Source organism: Mustela nivalis, assembly GCF_964662115.1.
Source record: "Mustela nivalis genome assembly, chromosome: 11".
Classification (NCBI taxonomy): domain Eukaryota; kingdom Metazoa; phylum Chordata; class Mammalia; order Carnivora; family Mustelidae; genus Mustela; species Mustela nivalis.
Window position 1 is genome coordinate 74911368 of NC_139030.1, and position 22369 is coordinate 74933736.

The 22369-nt window shown below is 45.4% G+C and overlaps 1 protein-coding gene across 3 annotated transcripts in view; it reads right to left on the reverse strand.

The window, feature by feature from the left end:
• DIS3L2 (DIS3 like 3'-5' exoribonuclease 2) overlaps nucleotides 1-22369 on the reverse strand; it is a 359703-nt gene that overhangs the window by 93558 nt on the left and 243776 nt on the right. For all 3 annotated transcript variants that reach the window (XM_082690641.1, XM_082690643.1, XM_082690642.1), the window contains exon 11: nucleotides 10490-10602. In XM_082690641.1, the coding sequence (XP_082546767.1) occupies nucleotides 10490-10602 (113 nt within the window). The remainder of the gene's footprint in view (nucleotides 1-10489; nucleotides 10603-22369) is intronic.

Here is a 22369-nt window from a genome sequence, read left to right on the forward strand (position 1 = left end):
AACCAGTAACAAATAATTAGTAACTGTATGGCATTACTCGGCATTATTCTGAAGGATGTGGGATTTCTTCCTAGCACCTGTGTAAAATCCAATGACCACCTGAAAACTTTGGCTAACAGCTTTTATAGCATGAGCACTTTTGACATTTTTTTTTCTTACCATTGCTTTGGGACCATCTGTTCAGATGATAATACATCCTCTTCAACTTATATAATAATGAGTGTTGAAGTATGAGCTATGTATTTAATATTGTCTTATAAGTATCAAGTGTTTTACCAAATAACACGTACGGATTGAATTGTCTCTCCTCCTCCCAAATGTCTTTGGGGGGAGTCCTAACTCTCAATGTCATTGCATTGGAGGCAGGGTCTTTAGGAGGTAGTTAAGAGTTAAATGAGGTCCTAAGGATGGGGCTCTGATCCGAAAGAGAGAGGTAACTCCCCTTTCCCTGTCCTGCACAGACACAGAAAAAAAGGCCATGTGAGGACATGGGAAGAAAGTCCTCACTAGGAACCGAAATGGCTGGGACCTTCATCTAGGACCTCTACCCTCTAGAACTGTGGAAAATATAAGTGTTGTTGTTGACGCTGCCCGGTGTCTAGCATACTCTGTGACAGCCCAAGCTAAGACAGACTAAATCAAATCTGTGGGGTATGCATTCTTGGATTCTTTTCTGGGCTGCATTAGCTGGTAATTATCCCAATTATATTTTGGTAGTAGGCTACTCACCCTGCATGCTTGTAGCCCAGAACTTCATACCTCTTTACACCTAGCTAGAGTTTCTTCCAAGAGTTCAAGGAACTATCTTATTGTGAGTCACAAAGCTGAGTGTATGGGAATGTAATAGAACTCCTGGCTTCGTGTTTAAGTGTTTGGCAAAAGAAAGTCGCTGCAACTAAATGCAGTGTGGTTTCCTGAACTGAATCCTGAAAGAGGACATTAGTGGAAAAGCTGGTGAAATCCAAATAAGGTATAGATTGTAGTTAATGGTTACATTCCTATATCAGCTTCTTATTTAAGACAAATGTCCTAGGTGCTGTAAGATTTAACACTGAGGGAACTGGGTGTAGGGTATTGGGACCTCTTTGTACTGTCTTCGCAACTTTTCTGTTAAGTCTAAAATTATTCCAAAACAAAAGAGCTTAATTAAAAGAAAACCACTGGGCGCCTGGGTGGCTCAGTGGGTTAAAGCCTCTGCCTTTGGCCTAGGTCATGATCTCAGGATCTTGGGATCAAGCCCCGCATCGGGCTTTCTGCTCAACAGGGAGCCTGCTTCCCCCTCTCTCTCTCTGCTTGCCTCTTGCCTACTTGTGATCTCTCTGTCAAATAAATAAATAATATCTTAAAAAAAAAAAAAAAGAAAAGAAAACCACTGCTTTCACGAGTTGATCTTGTAAGTTATGCATTTAAATATGAAAGAAATTTAAGCTAATGAAATACAACCTGATCTGTTCTTATATACTAGAGTTGGGGGTTAGGATTTTGTTTGCCAAAAGGCCTTTACCACCAAAATAAGGTCTAAAGTCCAGCAACCAATAGAGTGAGGTCCATACTCTTCAGCTGCACCATGTGAGAAAAAGAGCAAAGGACCGGGAGCCAGACGGACTTGAGACGGACTTGGGGCCCATCACTTCCTGTACAACCTGGGCAAGCTAGTGTGATTTTGAGCCTCAGTCTTCATGCCGGCAAAACAATACGGAAGATACTCAATACAAGCGAGCTGGCTGGCTTTCCAGGGTCTCCCAGGTCCTTGGGTCACCAGGCTTGGCCTTCCCCTTCAGCAGGGCTGCTCGTGGCACACCTCTCGCTTGCCAGGCCTGCTCACTGCTCCCGCTCTTGCCAAGATCATTCTTTCTCTGAGACATCTTTCTGGATGTTTTGCATCTGGCCAACTTCTGCACATCCTTGAAGATTCAGCTCCATTGTCCCTCAAAGGCTTATCCAGATTCCCTCAGGGGAGGATGTACTGTGTTCTGAATCGTTTTCTCAACCACCTTTGTTCTTTCAAAAAGGATGGGAGGCAGTCCTAAACAGTCTGTCACTTACTCTACTCTCCCAGCTCTTCTGAGAGGCTTCTATAGCTCTTAACACAGTGTGCTCGCCTCCTTCTGTGCCCCTCCCCTCTACTACACCATAGAATCCTCAGGAATGAGGACAAGCTCTTGTTCCTGTCTCTCCATCTCCCATCTGACACGCAGCAGGCCCTCTGTCTGCAAATGACTGACTTTTGCCCAGGAAATGAACCACTTTCTCTTTCTGTGTTTACTATTTATTACACATAAAACATTTTATGAAATACATGGCGGGCTTCTATTTAAACAACTTTACATAAGAATTTCCTAGGCAGCTAGTATTTTAAGTGTAAGATGAACTGTTTTGACTATTCTTTCCTAAAAACTCCTGGCACACTCAGGGGCTGCTCAGGTCACAAGCACTGCTTGGTACTTTGTATTTTCTACCGAGGATAACATTTTAATACCCAGATGCCCAAGAACCTAAGTGCTCATGAAAAGCTAGGCATTAAAACATTTTCAGGTAGGATAGTTCTCTTTAAGTTTTAAAGGATATTCCTTTGAGTAACTTTCACCAGATCTTGGGGCAGAATTCAGATGGTATTCAGAGAAAACAGCCTTTATGTCCATATAGTTTTAGAAATAGAGGTTATTCCTCTTTCAAAGGTGAAGGACCGAAGGTGTTAAAATCACGTCTACAATGTGGACGTCACAGCCTCTCATCAGCTAGGCCTGCTTTCTGCCGGGCTCCCTGGTAAGGTGCTCCACAGCCCGTAGCATGTCAAGACCACAGCATGGCCGGGATCCTCATGGGAGGCAGGCTGGATAGACAGGCGGTTACTTCCTCAGATACAAGTCCTGTGACTCTGGGGGATGGGAGGCCCACAGCATGTGTCGTCTACGCATGTTTGGGAGCTATGTGACCTCTGCCACCGCACCCGGGAACACTCAGAGGCCGGGCGGCTGAGCGCAGCACACAACAAAGAAGTGGAAAAGAGAAGACGGGTCTTTCTAGGGTTGAGACACTGCCGGCTGTCATCAGCGTCATGAGACCACTGAGGCATCCTCTGACCCCTGGATGGTGGCTCTCATTAGCTTCACTCCAAGGTACAGAGCCCATGGATGAGTCTCTTGAAGTTCTTAAACTCCCCTCCTGTCTCTGTGCCAACCTAATGGCCCCATTGTCAGTCTCACAATGTGCCTTTCCTTTGTTTGTAAATGGCAGCTGAGCGGTGGCAGTCGGTCACTGGACCAGGTCACTAAGCCGGGCTCAGCTACTACCTCAGTGGAGGCTGGCAGTCCTTTCCCTTGTCTGCGGCTGGTTCTTTCCTCCAGGCTCCCTGACTCCATGCCAAGACTCTCTTAAACTCCTCAAACCTTCTACCCAGCTGCTTTCCCCCACCCAGGCTCTTAGCAGAGAACTTCAACGTGTCTCCACAAAGGAAAGAGAGACCATTGGACTCAACTCCTCCCAAACCTCCCTCCAGCCCCTTTCTCCCAACACTGCTCCTCTGTTAGGCAAGGGCACCTCAGTCCCCTGAGAGCTCAAGTGTCCTACCTGTGCAAAGCCTGGCCTCCTGTCTGAGCTTTGATCCAATCCCTCCCTAGCCACAGCTCTTCTCAATTAGCTATGTGTTCTTCTGCACTGTCCTTCCCGGAGACCATAAATACAGGGTCAGTCTCCCATTCCTAGAATCAGAAACAACACTCCCTTCTCCCAATCTGGAGGTCTCCCTTCATGTCACTAAGGTTCTCAAAATAGTTCATGCTTCCTATTTTCATTCACACTTTCCTTTTACTTTCCAATTCAATAGAGATTTTAATTTTTATTTATTTTTATCTATTTATTTATTTAAAAAATTTTTTAGAAGATTTTATTTATTTGACAGACAGAGATCACAAGCAGGCAGAGAGGAAGGCAGAGAGAGGAAGGGAAGCAGGCTCCCCGCCAAGCAGAGAGCCCGATGCGGGGCTCAATCCCAGGACCCTGAGATCATGACCTGAGCCGAAGGCAGAGGCTTTAACCCACTGAGCCACCCAGGCGCCCCTATCTATTTTTAAAAATATCTCTACACCCAACACGGGGCTCAAACTTACGATCCTGAGATCAAGAGTTGTACACTCTACCAACTGAGCCAGCTGGGTGCCCCTCAAAATGACCTTTTTAAATTACAAAAATTACATGTCTGTGGTAGAAATTTTAGGTGATAACAAACCAAAACATGAGAATGTAAAAATTGCGAGGCCCGAGGCCCTGTGCTTAAGAAGAAACAATGTTAACATGTTGGTACAGAACCTTTGTCTTCTTTCTGTGCACTCATAAATGACCATTCCTCAGGTAAAACATTACAGACTGTGCGCACATGTACTTTTTGAACACAGAGCTAGTGGACACTGCATTGGTCCTCACTAGACCCTTTCTTCGGCTGGCTCCTTAAACTGTGCTCTCACCCTCTGCCCTCCACTCCCCTTTCTTATCCAAGCACGTGCTCCTCAGGTCCCTCCCTTACTCCTGGGGTTACACTCCCACTGATCCACGAGTCCCATACATACTGCATTTCCAGCCCTGCCTCTCCTTATAACTCCAGATCCCTTTATTACCTGCTCCCCCTGGCACCCCCGGACACCTTATTTTGGACGTCCCCTGCATACTTGGCATGAATAACACAAAGTTCAGCATTTTCTTCCCTGCACCTGTTGCTATGGTGTATTTCTTATCTCTGTTAAGAGCAGCATCCTGTTACCAGTTAAACAAGCACGCAAACAACAACCACACACACATACTCTCTCACACACACCCCTCCCACAGAACACAACTGGGTGTTACTTTTTGATTTCTCCACTTTCTTCTCTCTGCTATACCCAGTCAGTTCCCAGGTTCTTTTATAGGTTTTACAACTAAATCTCTCGAATGAGTCTTCTTTCCTCTCCAACTTCAAGTATGGACATACTCGTCTCTCTCGGGTTACATGCTAATAGTCTCCTAACCAGCAGCAGAGTTCTGGAGCAGAAATTTTTCTGGGTCAGATTTCCTTATTATTCTCCAGACTTCTGCATCTTCTTACTCTATTCCACTCAACGATAATTTGCAATCCCATTACAGTAGGACACACGGTCTTTATCTTTCCAATAGCTGAAAAACTAAATTCGACAATGTCCAGTTTTTGCTTGTCCTGCTAATGAGGGAGGGTCCAAATACCTTCAATGGGGTGGAGAGGTCTCCAGCAGAGTCTGGACCCTCCATGATCAGCAGCCAAGGGTCAACAGTGGCCAAGAGCTCTCAGTGAGAGGCTGGCAGAGGGCCTCCAGAGGTGGGCCCACTTATCTCCAAGAGGAAAGCAAAAACAACAGGGGGAAGCCAACTTGCCCTGTTTGCCTAGTCTGAGTCTCTGTTGTGTGATATGGATTCCTATACAGGGAGGGGATACAGTTGGGGGCTCCTTGTTCGGGATGCCCATTTTTTTTTTTAAGGTTTTATTTATTTGACAGAGAGGCGATCACAAGTAGACAGAGAGGCAGAGAGAAAGGGGGAAACAGACCCCCCACTGAGCAGAGAACCTGATGCGGGATTTGATCCCAGGACTCTGAGATCATGACCCAAGCCAAAGGCAGAGGCCCAACCCACTAAGCCACCCAGGCACCCCATTGGGATGTCCATTTTATCACCAGGCTAAAGACACCTATGGCTCTAGTTCTCCTGGGGGTCCAGCTGGACACTGGCATGTTGATACACTCTCCTAAAATTCAGTGAGCAAAAATCCCTGTGTATTTTGGGGTGGTTATTCAAAGGTTCAAGGGGCCAGGGCTGAGGGAAAGAGGCCTGGTACAGATAACAATTTTCCTCCCTCTGGCCTCACTGTTTTTCAACCATATGGTTGCTAAGGTGATTTTCTACTTGAGACAAAGGAGACCCTGTCCATTCCCTGCTTGTCCTCAAGATGAAGTCCATACTCCTTAGCCTGCCACTCTAGGCCTCTCTTTGTAACTTCATCTTTTGGCTTCTCCTGCAATTTAGACCCCAGCCATTCCAAACTCATGCCATTTCTTGAATGTTCCATGCTTTTTTGAGCCGCTGCCTAGAATGCCCTCTTCACTCACATGTCCACCTAGAAATTTTTTACTCAAAACTGGAAACACTGCTCAAAAATCCACTGCTTTGTGAAGCCATCTTGGCTCTCGTAGAAGCTCTTCTCCTACCACCAACCCAGGGAGATGCAACTTCTCTCTCCTCCCGAATACTCCCTCACCTTGGGAGGACTTCTGTAACTGCAGGTGGCCCCATGCACTGTGTGAGTTACGTGCCCACCTGCTCTGACTTCCCTGGGGCAAGATCAGCATCTCTCCCATCTTTACACACCTGCCACCTGGCACACAGCCGGTCCTCGACAAAGAGGAGCCAGATGAAGATAGATGGCCCTGCAGGCAACAGGAAAAGAAAGGAAAGGGGCTTAAAGGGAGCTTCATAACTTTAAGCATGTTTCAAGCCAGCATCAAAGTTGGGTCAGGGCATGGCTTAAAAGCTGGTTACGGAATAAAGGGACATGGTGACGGGACACTAACTTTCTAAGCATTCTGGACCAGGGCTAGGGAGAGCTGAGAGACACTGATCATTTAGGTACATATGCCACTGCCCAAGGCAGCTGGGTGGGGGTACCAATAAGATTACAAAATCTTGTATTAGCCTCAGAGAGCAGAAACATCTGCTAAAGCCACAGCAGGCAGGCTGGCCAAGTTCAGCAACGGGTTAGCCAGGACAGCCCTGTGACCAACGGAAAGGGCCACAGAGGGGGAAGAATCAATCATCCGTGCAAAGAGGATCGGGGGGACTAGCAGCAACAGGGGGGGTTCCAAAGCTCAGGGGAGCCAGATGTCAGCAACCCAGCCAGGAGCGGCAGCAGGCCTCTCCTCTGCCCCTTCCAGTCCAGGCCTTCGCTGCCCCAAGAACTCCTTCACACCTTCGGAGCCCATTGGCTGTCAGAGCCTGAGAACTTAGGGAGTTTTTCTCCTTTTTTCTGAGGACTTCAAGGTTTTAACAGTAAGGTTCAGCTAGTTCCCCACTCGCACACTGAAACAGCTTGAAAGGAAAGAGATAATTCACTTGCCAGCCAACATCTCTGTTGAAAGAGTTTTCTTTTTCATATCAACACTTCCATGAATTCTGAATGGGATCAACTCTTTGCTACACAGTTGGACGTTAACAAAACATCAACACTCTGACAACCTGCTGGGGTCAGAAAGGAACATCTTAAAACTCTTTGGACTCCACGTTAAGACAGGCTTCCAATCCCAATCTTTGATCTCTATTATAAAGCAGTACCAATAAAATATCGTAGAGATTTATGGGCGAACTTTCATTTGAGCTGTTTCACACCTAAAATAACATGGGCGCTGGGGCCAACAGGCAGACAATTTAGCTTCAGGTTTCAACTGTTTAGGGTTTCTTTGACTTTTAAAACTTAACTCACTTATTTTTAAAAATTACTTTACATTTCACAGTTTCATTGTATTTCCCTCTCGGGGAACACAGGAGATCTTTAACTGGGTAGATGTCATGACCTTCTGAGAAGGACAGGCCTAAACTCAGGTAGACACTTATCCCCTTAATGAACAGATGCCTGATTTTTGTCAAAAAGAAAGAGTGTGGGGGCACCTGGGTGGCTCAGGTGGGTTAAGCCGCTGCCTTCAGCTCAGGTCATGGTCTCAGGGTCCTGGGATCGAGCCCATCAGGCTCTCTGCTCAGCAGGGAGCTTGTTTCCCTCTCTCTCTCTGCCTGCTTCTCTGCCTACCTGTGATCTTTCTCTGTCAAATAAATAAATAAAATCTTAAAAAAAAAAAAAAAAGAAAGAGTGTGTCCTTTTCATGGGACTTAAATGGACACTATTTCAATTTATCTTTTCTCCTGAGTATACTTTATGGTTAATGAAAATAACCAAATACTTATTACTGGGAGTAAAATCCCAAAAAAGAATCTCATTTTAAAGACAGTAAAATGAAATTTGGACCTAATAACAGTTTTATTGTGTAGTCCTGATCTGTGGGATAATTCCCCAAATCAAGCTTAGACTGTAATTCCAGTATCAGCTACTTACAAGCCAGTACCACTGAATGAAAACAAATTGGTGCCACATTCCCTCTAAGGTGGGAAACCAACCGGCTCCCCACCCCCAACACACACACCCCTCCTTCCATCTGATAAAGCTGGGAGAGATGATTCTGCTAAATGAGAAAGCAGAGAATCTGGAGGAAGAGGTAAGCAGCTCATCCAGCTTTTAAGAAGACCTTTATAGGCAAAGTAAAGTGAAAACAGCAGAAAAGTTCCTGGACACAGTCCTTTTTACAAAAATGAGTAGGAAGAAAGGTCAGAGCAGTGGTTCAAAGGAACCAGAATGCACAGCTGCTGCTGTCCAAGGTTGCGGGCTGGTACCACTTGCTCCTGCCAACGTGGGAGCCGAGCTGGGCAGCAGGAGCCCGCAGTCACTCAGGGGCACACGGGCCCTTCCTCCATCCAGCTCCACACTTTCAGAGCTCAGGAGCAGAGCCCCAACTCTGCAGCCGTGAGAAGTCCTAAAACTGTGACAATCACGAACACAAAGTAGAGGAAAGAAAATGTGCTTTGTTATTTAACCCCATTTTATTTTTCCATTTTCTGATTTTGAAACATAATTCCTGGTTATAAAAGGAGAAAGCAAGAGCTAGGTAAGAGAAAATCACCTGCTTAGAAGAACCTCTAATTGTGTCCAAAATTCTTAAATATGTGAATCTGAAAAACAGAGTTATTAAACTTTTCTATATGGAGAGAGCAACTCATGTTTATTCACTTTCTGTGGTCTTAAAAGTCTTAGAGATTGCCATTTCTGTTTTTCTTCCCATCATAACATCATAGTTTGGTGGATAGAGGGGATTCTGGAGTCTGATCTCCCTTCTCTCAGAGGCCTTGGGCCAGACAAAGGCCAGAGTTGGTCACTCCATTTTGGGGCAGGAGGTATGGATGGGATCTCTTCAACCTGAGGTTATATTAAGTGTAAACAATGTACGAATGTCAGAGCTCTGTTCTCAGGAGAGCCAAGCTATGAGTGAGGGGCTTGGCTTTGGAGTGGTTCCTTTGTCTGCATAGGCTGGGGACCTATATATATATATATATATTTTTTTTTTTTTTTTTTTCTGACAGACAGACAGTAGGCAGAGAGAGAGGGGGAAGGAGGCTCCCCGCCTAGCAGAGAGCCCGATTTGGGGCTCAATCCCAGGACCCTGGGATCATGACTTGAGCCAAAGGTAGAGGCTTTAACCCACTGAGCCACCCAGGCGCCCCAGACCTATACTTCTATAAGGAGCCCGAGTGGAGGGAAGGTCATCGCCCAAAAAGCTTTCAAAATGAAAACATTTATATTTAAGTATAAAACACACATACTAGTGCACAAGTCATAAAAGAAAAGTCTGTTCCCTTTCACTAAGTGAAAGCTCAGGTAATCAGGACCCAGATGCAGAATCGTGGGCAATCCCCCTGCACTTGGGCTCTCTAGTCCTACTGTGTGAATCCATAGGACTCACTTGTTCACGCTACCTTTGATGGGTAGGGAATAGTGCCTGTTTTTTTGGGTGGGATCATACTGGTATTTTAATTTACATTTCCCTCATAATGTATGATGTGGACCATCTTCTCACATGCATATTTGTCATCTGTAGATCTTCTCAGATGGAATCCTTTCTCGTCTCTGAGAAAGGGCAAGGCAGGAGCTGATTCCAGCAGGGGTGGAAATGTTTTCTCAAAAGGCATTTCAGGGGCGCCTGGGTGGCTCAGTGAGTTAAGCCTCTGCCTTCAGCTCAGGTCATAACCTCGGGCGGGCTCCCTACTTGGCAGGGAGCCCGCTTCCCGTCCCCCACCCCCCCGCCTCCCCTGCCTGCCTCTCTGCCTACTTGTGATCTCTCTCTCTCTCTCTCTGTCAAATAAATAAAATATTTTTTTTAAAAAAGGCATTTCATCCTATTCTGTTGTCGTGTGACAATGCCACAGACATTAAAATGCCACAGTATAGCACGTGGCTGTATTGCAAAAATACGTCATAAAAACTGTGGCTGGCATGAGGTGAGTCTGCTGAGCCCGGTTTCGGAACAATATTTTGAAGGCAGTTACCGTTCCTCATTTCTTTCTGAACTTGAGCACCTGTCTGACTTAACTCAGGTGGCAGGGCCAGTCTGGAACCTGAGATGGGTCCCCGTGTCTTGCCATGATATAGTTCCTCTTGAATATATAAGGAAAACATGCAACCACCAAGGGCAAACACTTGCTGGAGCTCACGTTATAGGGAGAAAAACCCTGCTTTTTAAAGATCTCATTAGATGTGAGAAAAGATGTTCAGACAAGGTTGCTATTTCTCATGACCATTTTTGGGCGGGGGGCGGGGGTAAGAAAAGAGAAACTATGGAAGCAGACCAAACAGGCTGTCCTTCAATTCCAGAAACTGGAGATGGATACTTACCTTCTGAACCAAATAGACACTTGTAGCTCTCTCAGCAGCCACTTTATCCAGGGGAGATCCCTCCGGAACAAAGTAACTGACATCTGCGATGTGAACCCCCACTTCAAAGTTGCCTGTAAATGCAGAAGGAGGCTGATCAGTGTGGTGTGGAAAGCAAGGTCATCCCTCCCAGGAATCCCTCCTGGGACTGTGTGGCACTGTCGGAGGCCACGGGCCTCGAAGCGCGGATCACCATCTCCAGTCTTCCCGGGGATTCACATGGTTACTTTCCTTACTATATCCTAGCAGATGGTGAGATTTTTATCCTCAAGACACAACATTAACCATCTTCGCAAGATGTTTCCCGCTTCTAAAGGCCTCTTGTGTTTGTAAACATCAGCAGACTTGCCAAAGCAGGCTCCTTCTGGCTGGCAAAGGGACCCTTTCAGGGCACTAGAAAGGAGTGAGTCCCTGAATCCTGCAGACTCTGCTTCTAAGGACTTTCTGTCCATTCTGAGCACAGTCTTTTATGTTGAGCCCTGCGCCTGGCCTTCCTACCTTGATTCTGCCCCTTCTTACCTAGCCCTGGAATCTTCTCAGTCAGGGATCTGGTGATGCCACTCCTCAGCCTTTTAAGCCATGTCCTTGCTTGGTCTCCCCACAATCTGCCTTGCCAGCCTTCAGTGCCCCCCCCCCCCCAACATGTCTGCATGCAGCCATCATGGGAAACCTTCTTCCACTCCCAGGACACAGCTTACCTCATCCCACTGACATATTTGCTTGGCTCATGGTTGTTTTTTTTTTTTTTTTTATGTTTGGCATCATTGCAATGGGACCTGCTTATCAAAATCCTTCTTATCATACAAGGATTAATTCAAAGAGAATCTGGGAGCAAGAAGAGATTCTCTGCCCTCTGTTTCTTCTACCTCCACAGTCAAAGCACCTAATCCATGAATGAAGATGATTACCATGCTCTTTTCCTCAGAGCACTCATCTCTGTCAGATATCACAGTGTATCTTTATTGGCTTATAAATTTACTGTCTGCCTCTCTTCCTACAATGTAAGCTCCAGCAAGGCAGAACCTTCTGTGTAAAGTTCACTGGTCTAGGCCCAGTACCTAGAAGAATGCATGAAAAATGGTAGGCACTCAAGAAATACCTGTTGAGTGAGTGAATTAACAATAGGCTTGTCTGCCTGTTGTTTTTTCCTGTCTGGTAGAAGACCTACTTTTTTCTCTTACAGAATTGCCCTGTCCCTTTCTGGTGGAGTGGGCCCTGCCCACCAGTTCTGCCAGAGAGATGGGCAGGTGATGTAGGCTGATGGAATTACACTTAAAGTGGGGTTGAGGGGATGGTTAAGTTATAAATTTAGATTTACTCTTGAACATCCCACAAAGCAGATCTCAAATACAGCATTTGTGATTACACACAAATGCACACACACACACACACACACACACACACATATGAGAATGGACAGAGCGGACAGAATACAAAAAAGAGTTCACATGTAAAGTAGGGGTATAGTGTAACAAGCGCGTCATGGGCAGACAGAGGCACACTGACGATACCAACACAAAGGCGAATTTGCTCAACTTTAAATATATGCTTGGGTGCTTGGATGGTTCAGCTGACTGAGTATCTAAATCTTGGTTTCAGCTTGGGTTATGGTCTCATCGTGAGATGGAGCCCTGCATCGGGCTCCACACTGAGCACGGAGTTGGCTTCAGATTCTCTCTCTCCCTCTCTCTCCCTCTTCCCCCACCACTCCTCTGCTCTTTCCTCCACTCATGTGCATGCACTCTCCCCCTCTAAAATAACTAAATAAAATCTTTAAATATATGCTTGATGTGATTCCACCATACACTATCCTTATTCATAGTAACTTCAGTGAAAGGCATCTCTGCTGGGACCCCGGACAGTAAGGACTGCCATAAGCCTGCAGCTGCCAGGGAAACATCTTTGTCACACGATCATGCCAATATGGAAAATAACAGGTCTAGGCAATAAGGGGAAAATCATGATAGCCTCATTTAAACTCTAGGATCCAGCTGAACTTGTAACCAGTCTACCTATGGACTTGACAGTTCACGAATCAATCAGTTCCCTTTCAGTTACGACTCCCAGGAAGAGTCCTGACTGATACCCAAGTTGACTCAGAAGAGCTTCCGAGCACATCACTACTTGCTCCTGTCTGCCTAGATGATCAATCCAAAAGTATCACACGTTTTATCTGCGAATTTCATAGCCATTTATTATCCTCCTATTCCTTAATCTCTGGAGGACCCTTCTTCCTTCTATTTTTTTTTTAAATGGAAAACAGTTTAAGCATGGGGTAGTTAAAATAAGGGGTTCGGGGACAGAACATAATTTAAGATTCCCTATTCCTCATCTATAGGGACTACCCTCCCTACAGGGCAATCATTGTTTTTTTTCTGCCTAGTCCTGTAACATGAATGCATTGGGGAAAACCAAAGTCTGCATCTAAGAGATCTCAGTGGCTGTGGGATAATATGATAGACCCACTTCCCACAGACGAGAGGGGCGTTGGGAAAGCAGAGAGAAACCGGTGTGGCTCAGAGTTCAGCCGCCTCACTCTGAGAGCCATTCAGCTGTTGGGTCACTAGGAGCAGGGGCACCTGCCCTGCAATGATCGAGGAACTCAACCCTAAGAGGAAGTGGCCAAGAGTCTCAGATGGCTCAGCTTTCAATTTTGATATTACAAGTATCTAAAACCAACACTTGGGGAAGGTAAAATAAAGTGTCTTCTTTTGAAGTCAGAATTATAATGTATTAGCCTAACAGGTAAATATTGACTGAAGGAAAAGAGAGGATTATTACATCATGATATAAACCATAATTTTAAATTCAGTCTGTGTGTTGTTACTACACATGAACTTTCTGTCCTTAGTCAAAATTGACAAACTGACAAAGAGTTCATTACAGGAGATAAAACATGAAGGAAGCCAATCAAAACACATTTCAGAGGCTTAGATTTCACTCAGAATTCCCAGCAGAGCCTCTAAGACCTGCAAAGAGCAGCTCTCTTATTCTCCCCTTTGGACAGTCTTTTGTGGAAACCCTAAGTAAATATTTTATTACATGTATTTACATAATGTGAACTTGCAGAACTCTTGAGGTAGTGGCACTGAAGGTTTTATTCTATGAAGAGAAAATATAAATCCAAATGTTCTGTAGTATCTGCTGCCAAGACACTTAGGACCAACTCGATGTTTTAAAAAAATACTATCTTCCATATAAAAGGATTCTTAAAAAAATTTTTTTTTGTATATGAAAAAGTTTTCACCGACTGACTGGGGCTAAGGTAAGCCCTGAAAGTTCGGGAAAGCTGGGGAGGCAGAGGGAGGCACAGTCCCTGAGGCCGGCCATGGCTGGCTTGCCTTTGCTCAGTGCCCACAAACTTAAATGAATACAAATGCTCCTTGGAATGAACCTGAGAGGACATCAGAGCTGCTGCATCCAAGGAAAACACAAATAGAAACGAAAGCAGCGGCTTAAAAACCACCTTGTCTAAGCCAGCCTCCCAGCCAGTTCAGCCCCTTTCCAACAGTGTCCCTGCCAGGTGGCCCCTGACGCATCATCTAGGGTGGGGCGCTCACAACCTGAAGCCACTTGCTCTACTTCTGAAGCGCTCTTGTCACTTCAGCAGGAACATGTGAAAGCGCTTTGTAATCAGTAACAGTTACTCCGACACAATGCTGACCATGACAATCACGAAAACGACAATACGGATGGCAGCAGTGGCTGCTGATTTACTGTCTTCCTCATGCCTGGGGCTCCACAGATGTTCGTCTCATTCTCACACAGGTGCATACACTGAATTTCACCGATGAATCATCTGAGGCTCAGAGAGATTCCAAGTCACTTGTCCAAGGTTACCTGTCTAGGAAGTAATCACCCCTGGATGCAGACCCAGGTCCGATTCAGAGTCTTTGCTCCTTTTGTTACCTGCATCCCACTCACTCCAAGACAAGATGATACAAGTCAATTTTTCGCCTCAGTGGCTCATAGCTCAAAATCGCTCCCTATCTCTAGGGAGACTCAACGGAAGCCATTTGTGGCCAGGGATTCAGAAATCCTGTTGGTGACCTGTCCCAGTCTTGTCCCAAGCCACATCCCTGTCCCTACAGTCTCTCCCCATTCCCATGGCTGTTCCCCTTCACCACTTGCAGTCTGGCGGTCCAGCAACTCTAAGTCATCAGCTCCGGGTTGACTTAATTGTGAGGCCTCAGGGTCCAACTGCCGCTAAGTGTCTAGCTGCCTTCCTCAGCCGTCAGTCCTCCTCAGCGGGCAGCGGTGGGACTGTCCACAGCAACTGAAAGGGCGGCACCATTGGTGCAGGTGGGGACATCCCAGGCCACCCCTCCGAAGAGTGAGGAGTGCCACCAGGGCCTGCCAGACTTGGATCACTTGAATTCACTTTTACTCACTGCTGAGACCTGACAGTGGTGATGGGCTCTTCTTGACCCAGAAGGATGCTGTTTTTAACCCAGAATTTCAGGAACAATGCTGCCAAATGTATCTCATCACAAAATGGCTGCTTTAGTCTGGGTCACTAAGGGTCTTCATGTTGCTAATTCCAAACCTTTTTAGGCCTGACTTAACCTGACCTTACAGGGCATCTGAAGCCTAGTGATTTCTTCCTCCTTGACACACGCTTCCCTTGGCTTGAGCATGTCTGACAGTGTGACTGCTCCTTCCCAGGCTCCTCTTCCTCTCCTGTCCCTTACATGTTGGAGTGCCTCCAAGCTCAACCCTGAGCTGCTTTCTCTGGCAGTCCTATTCTATCCCTGGATTGTCTCATGCCCTCCCAGTGGTTCAAGCATCATCTCTGAGCTTTGGTCTCCTTAATTCTCTGCCACCAGTCTAGATAGACTTCTCTGAGCTCCAGACTGACATGCCCCTCAACTGTCCCACGGGTACCTCACACTCAGACCTCCGAAAGTCCCTACCCCTGGCAGAACCATGTCTCTTCCTGTGCTCTCCACCCCAGGAAGTGGGAGCACCATCACTAAAGCAAAAGGGGTACCATCACTATCTAAGCCTAAAAGAAACTAGGCCTGTCTCAGCCTGTGTCGACCAATCACTCTGAACTCGAGCTCCCAAATCTGCCTGTCTCTCCTCTTCCCACCGTCCCCTCTGTGGCCAGGGCCACCATTTCCCTGAAGAAGATCTAACAACTTCCGTGTTGTTCTCCCTGACATTTCTCAAGTCCATTTTACACACTGAAGATAATGCTCTTTCCAAAATACGAACCTTCCTGTCACTCTGTTTCTCTTCTCGACACCTCCTGCTGGCCCCGCAGACCATTGCATAAAGCCCACTCCCTCCAGCAGGCTTTCCCTGATGATCCAGACCGTCCTCTGTGTCTTCCCCCAGCATCTGACACTCTCCCTGCTCCACCACCCTCACAGGGCTAAGGTCACAAGGTATCTCCCCCATCCTCTGTCATCTGCACAAAGGGCAGGGAAAGAGCTGAGCACATAGTCAAGTGTCTGAGATCTCCTGAACAAATAAGAAAATAACCAAAAGCAAGGCTGACTCGTTGCCACTCTAGGATGAAAGGGGTTGTCAGTGCTGCCTGGTCTAATGGTGCAGAGTCCTCCCCATACCAGGTCTTCCCAGAGTGAGACCGATCTATGTTTGCACACCTCAGGTGGCTAAGGAATCACCACTTCTCAGCGTAATCCAGTCCATTCTCAGATAACCAAAATATGTCTTCCTACGACTTCCACTTTTTGGCCCAGTTCTACCCCATGGGGCTGCCCAGAACGAACTCAACTCTTCCGAGGACAGCAACGTGGCTAGGAGAAATGAGTGCAAGGGCAGGTCTCTTCTAGCAGGGCTGGGCTCTGCTTTTGGGTTGCAACCGGCTTTGAAATATTTAGACAGCATGTGCCTCCCAGAGCTTCTCTCCTTCAGGCTAAATTACCATATTGGCTTGGCTTTAAGACACTTCATAATCCTCCATATCCTTCCCCAAACGTAGTCATTCAACAAACACTTATTACGATCCTACCAAATAGCAGGCACTTTTCCAGGCTACTGGGGTCACAGAAGCAAACAAGATTGATAAGATCCCTTCTCTGTGGGGCATATGTTCTAGTGGGGAAGAAAGACAAGGAGCAAGCAAATAAATGGTAAGATTACTCAGGAAAGTGAAAAGGACTCTGAAGGAAGTAAAATAGGCTACGGTGATGAGAATGCCTGGGGTCCATCTCAGATTTAGTTAAGAAAGTTCTCTCTGAGGAAACAAATGGAGACCTATATGTCTAAAAAGGACCTCCTCACATGATGACATGGGGAGAGAGGAGCACAGATTCACCAGAGCACAGGGTCAACGGTGGGAGCAAGTTGGCTAAACTGAAGGTATAGAAAGAAGGGGAGTCCTGGAACCTAGGAGGCTAGTGAGGTAGCTGGGGCCCCGATGAGAGAGGCCTGCTGGGCCAGGATGAAGTACTTAGATTTTATCTCAAGGCCGGTGGGAAACCACTAGAGAACTATGATCAGAGAAGTGAATATACCACCTTCACTGTCTCATTTTATCACCTCTTCATTCTGCCCATCGTGCTCCTGTGAATGCGGGTTCAGGTCTTGCTGAACTGAAAAGAAGGAGCAAAGAAGAATGTATTCTCTTAGGAATGGTGTTCCCGAGCAAACAAATTCAAGCCACCTTCAGGGAAGTAATATGTTACGTTTGGTAGACAAACGTAGATGAGGAAAAGAAGGCTAACCAAGGAGACACAGTGACAGATGCCACAGATACTGGGTTTCCTGTCTCACAGACTGGCCTCCATTCAGCCTACATGACGAGAAAGTGATGTTCTTGCTTGGATCACCCTCTTGACCCTGTGGCCAGTCTTCCCAACAACGTGAGTCTTAAGAGATAGAAAACTGTGTTCTTGAAAGCTCAGGAAGGGGAATTCAATGGAGAGAATGAAGAGAAAGGGACAGCATCTGCTGTCCAGACTTGCCCAGCGGTGAAGGGCCTCCTTCAGAGCAGCCCATCCAGCCAGGGTGCGGGCCTGGCCTTAGTTTGGCCCCTGGCATTTCAGAGCCAGAGTCACAGCTGAGGACCAATTTGGGCTTGGATCACCTTGTAGCCACACAGTAAACTCCGTTTTTTAGTTGGGGTAAGCAAATTCCCTCTCGCTTTGGTGGAAACACTGATTGGGTAAGAGAGACAACTCAAACTCTGACGTGTTCCAGTTCTGTGTGGTATCTGGTTTTGTAACACAAAAGCTGACCACTGGCACAGCAAGCCATGGCAGTACTCCATGGCCATGACGTGGCAACGGTCTGAAGATATTTCACAAACTTGAAAGAAGTCTAAGGGAAAATATTCTGGGACAAGGAAATCTGAATGCAATGCAAGGCACCCATGCATGAGGAGGGGGTTGTATAAGAGGATTTCTCTTATACAACTCCTGAAGGCCAGGATTTGAAGAGTCTGCACATTGTCTCTTTTAATTTTCCTTTTGCCATCCAGCAATGGGTTAATGAGGACCTTTTGTTGCAAGCTCCTTGACTGGTGAGCTCACCTTCTGGAACTAAGCAGCTTAGAGAACCTTTTCCCTTCATTATTACAAAGGGCTCTATCAATCTGCAAGTACTCAACTCAACTGCCCACACAGCAATTTTTGTCATGTTCAATCTAATTCTCAGGAATCTAAGTTTAAATTTATATGAACAGCATGGAAGAGGAACACCCAGGTAGTAAATTCCACTTTTCCCCTTCCAAATGATTTGAGCAATGGCCTCCTTCATTAACAGGAAAGAGAATGCAGAGCTGAACTTGTGAGGCTGGCACACCCAAAGTCTGGGAATTTCCAGGCGTTTCAGGAGTGAGCAGAGAAAGCCCACGGCAGCCGGTCAGGCCTGGGACGGCGTGTGGAGCTCAGGTTTGTGCAAAACTCTTGAGTGCAGGAGGACAGGCATTTGGTCTTTTCCTTAATGCCAAAGGAGAGTGAAGTCAGAGGTGCCAAGAAGGACCTCTGAAGGTAGTTTCAAAGTTTGTAGGTTCAAATAATTAAGGGTGGAAATGGAGGTTGGGGGAAGAGAGGGGTGGATGGGATAAATTGGTCATGGTTTCAAGTTTGCCAGGTTGGGTGGTGGGAACAAGGAGTTTCATTATACTATTCTGTCTACTTCTGTGCATGTTCAAAATTCTCTATCCAAAAAAAAAAAAAAAAGTTTGCAGGGACTGAAGCCAAGGAAAGAAAAAAATTTAAAAGGGGAAAACCCAGTTAAGTAAAACTAGCTACAAATTTTCAAAGACGGACAAGCCAACAGAGGCAAGAGAGGGTTACTGCCTGAGCAGAATTAAGATGTCCCCAGTGATGATTTCTGGAGGCCAAGGATATGGGGACTGTTCTTTTCTACATCATACACATTTGTAATGTTTCCAGCTTTCAAAAGCTGGAAAAGCAATAAAGATAAAAAGTATAAAATAAAAAATGCAAACCCGGCTTAAAAATGGAAAGAAATAAAAGAAATAAAAAGAAATTAAAAAATAAAATAAAAAAGAAATAAAAAGAAATAAAAGGAAAAAATGGAAAGAAAAATGTGGTAACATATTTCTTGGTAACAATGGTTTTCTCTGAGTGGTAGGATTATGAGTAAATTTGAACATTTCTATCATAAATAGATTGTTTCACAGTCTTTCTTTCTTTCTTTCTCTTTTCATTTCTTTCCCTCCCTCCGTTCCTTCCTTCCTTCTTTCCTTCCTCTCTCTCTCTTTCAATCAAACACACCCACAACATGCTCTGTCCTTGCTCTGTCCTATCCTGTTTCCTGATTCCCCGCCACACAGCAAGAGAAAGCAGCACTGGCTGGCCTGGGCAAGGGCAGTGAGCTGTGGCAGCTCACCTGACCAGTCTCTTGGCAGACAAGGGTGAAGAAAGCACTTTACAGGCTACTTCGATTAAAGGTGAGCTCAGGAATTGAAGCAGCACGGGCAGGCGTGTTCCTTCTACATAAGAAACAACTATTTTCCCCACCAGAAATGTGACTCCAGTTTACAGCCACAGCCTGTGGCTTGTCATCACTTTCCAGGTCCCGCGTGTGAGGCTAGCCCCAGGAACCCACCCTTGCTCCCGCTTGTGGCGTGCAGGGAACGCGTGCACGATCCCACCAGACCATTTCCCACAGACACAGGTTTGAAAACCAGACTTCAGCATACTTTCACACCCATCTGTGAGTTTTTCTATTTTAAAAAAGCCTCTCTACAAAATATAGTTACTAGTCTCTAATAGACAAATTTAAAAGAGGTGTGCCATTTTCTTTTCTTTTTTTTTTTTTAATTTTTTTAAGATTTTTATTATTTATTTATTTGACAGAGAGAGATCACAAATAGGCAAAGAGGCAGGCAGAGAGAAAGAGGAAGAAGCAGGCTCCCTGCCGAGCAGAGAGCCCGATGCGGGACTCGATCCCAGGACCCTGAGATCATGACCTGAGCCGAAGGCAGCGGCTCAACCCACTGAGCCACCCAGGCGCCCCAAGAGGTGTGCCATTTTCAACGAGTTTTTTTTTTTTTTTTTAATTTTATCATGTTACGATAGTCACTATGCAGTCCTTCATTAGTTTCTGATGTAGCGTTCCATGATTCAGTGATGGGTAGAACACCCAGTGCTCCACGCAATCCGTAAAGAAATCTAAGCATCTTGGTGTATTTAAATGCCTGTTCGCTAAGCGCAACTGCTCCCAAACAACAGCTTAACCTGATCCCAGCCTTCCTTTCAGCTGAAATCAAAGCAGCCTTCATATTTACCTTGAATTTGGAGAGGCAATAGTTTTCAAAAGCTTTCTGTCCTGTAACAAAACCCCTTAATGGGTTTTCTCACATTCTGGAGAAGTTGTTTCAGTTTGTTATTTTTTTGTCATATCAAACTCGCTCTTTTTTTGGCCCTAATTACTCAGTTTCGCTAATTAATCTCTTTTGCACAAAGGAGAAACCATTTTCTAATTCCCCAAGTTAACTAGAAATTATGTAAGTTATTTATGCATGCTTATGAGCTTATGCTAGGGATTCACTTTCCCGGTTGTCCCCCAACAATAGCGCACTGTTGCCTGTGCTTATATTAACTCATTTAATCCTCACAAGGCTGTGAGGCAGATCTCTTCCTACAGATGAGGAAACAGGCCCAGGGAGGTCAGACACCTTGCATTAAGGTCTGGCTCCCAAGCCTAAGCCCTTGATTATTACCTTATGGGATCTGTGTCTTAGTATCAGGTACCAGACTAATTTGTAATTGCTTCTTTCTGAACCCCTATAATGCTACAAGCACCCTCACTGTACCAGTTTTTTTTTTTTTTTAAGATTTTATTTATTTGACAGAGAGAGAGATCACAAGTAGGCAGAGAGGCAGGCAGAGAGAGAGAGAGAGGAGGAAGCAGGCTCCCTGCTGAGCAGAGAGCCCGATGCGGGACTCAATCCCAGGACCCTGAGATCATGACCCGAGCCAAAGGCAGTGGCTCAACCCACTGAGCCACCCAGGCGCCCCACTGTACCAGTTTTTAAAGGATCATACATTTACTTTGCAGAACACACACTTTAAGAGAGATAGGTAGAAGACAGTATGGTTTTCAACATAGCCAAAAGTGACTCCTTTATGGTGACAGTAAATATTCACTGAAATAAAGAAACCTGCAACCAGTGGTCACTTTCTATTTATGACTATCCATATATCAATTACAGGTTCCCCCCCCCCATATTTCAATTATAGTTTTAATTTAGTTTTCATATAAAGTATTTTGAATTGCTAAAATTTCCAGGTAACTGAATGCCAATTCTTTAATTATCAACCTTTAATGGTTTTAACACTTCTGGATGGAAATCCTCTACAAATGTATTATATATTTCCTTTTCTTAATAGCCGGGTATAATTCAATATTAATAACTTAGAGTCCTTAATATGAATATATCTTTTGTATTCTGCAATAGATGCTGATGTGGTAGAGTAGGGCAAAAGTGTCCATTCCACAGGATGTACTCTCAAATTTACTTGTCACTTGTGTCACCAAAATGGAGTGAACACTGTTCAAATGCAAAAGCTCCTGGCTAATTACAACCACAATTAATCATTGATTGGACCTGGCACATAAAATATTCATGTTTCTTGATTAAAGGAATCTACTGCACAAAAATTCTATTAGGTACTATTAATTTTCAGGTTTTACAGGTGAAGACATTCAGGCTCAGAGAGGTTAGATGACTTGCCCGATGTTGCCCAGTGACATTGGAGCCTGCATTAGAACACTGCTGGACTTGACCATCAGTGTTTGTAACTATCGTACTACAGGGCAGTAAGGTCCAGCCATTTCCTGAGGAGTTTTAATCATCCCATGATGATCAGTCCCCTTGATTTCTTGTTCACTAGCAGCTCTACTGAGATTGAATTCACATATATGCCATTCACTCGTGCAAAGTGTGCAGTATAGTATATGCACAGTTAGGCCACCATCACCACCATCAATTTTGCTGTATTTTCACTTTTTTTCTTTTTTAGGATTTTATTTATTTATTTTTGAGAGAGAAAGAGAGACAGCATGAGCAGGGGAAAAGAGCAGAGGGAGAGGGAGAAGCAGACTCCCTGCTGAGCAGGGAGTCGTATGCAGGACTCAAGGATCTGAGCTAAAGGCAGATGCTTAACTAGCTGAGCTATGCAGTGCCCCACCACCATCAATTTTAGAACATTTCATCACCCCTAAAAGAAACCGCACATCTGTTTTCAGTCATCTCCTACTTCTCCCCAAACTTCCCAGCCCTAGACCACCACTAATCTACTCTATCTCTATAGATGTGGCTATTCTGGAAATCTCATGTACATGGAATGATATAGTATGCGGTCTTTTGTGACTGTTTTCTTTCTTTTCTTTTTT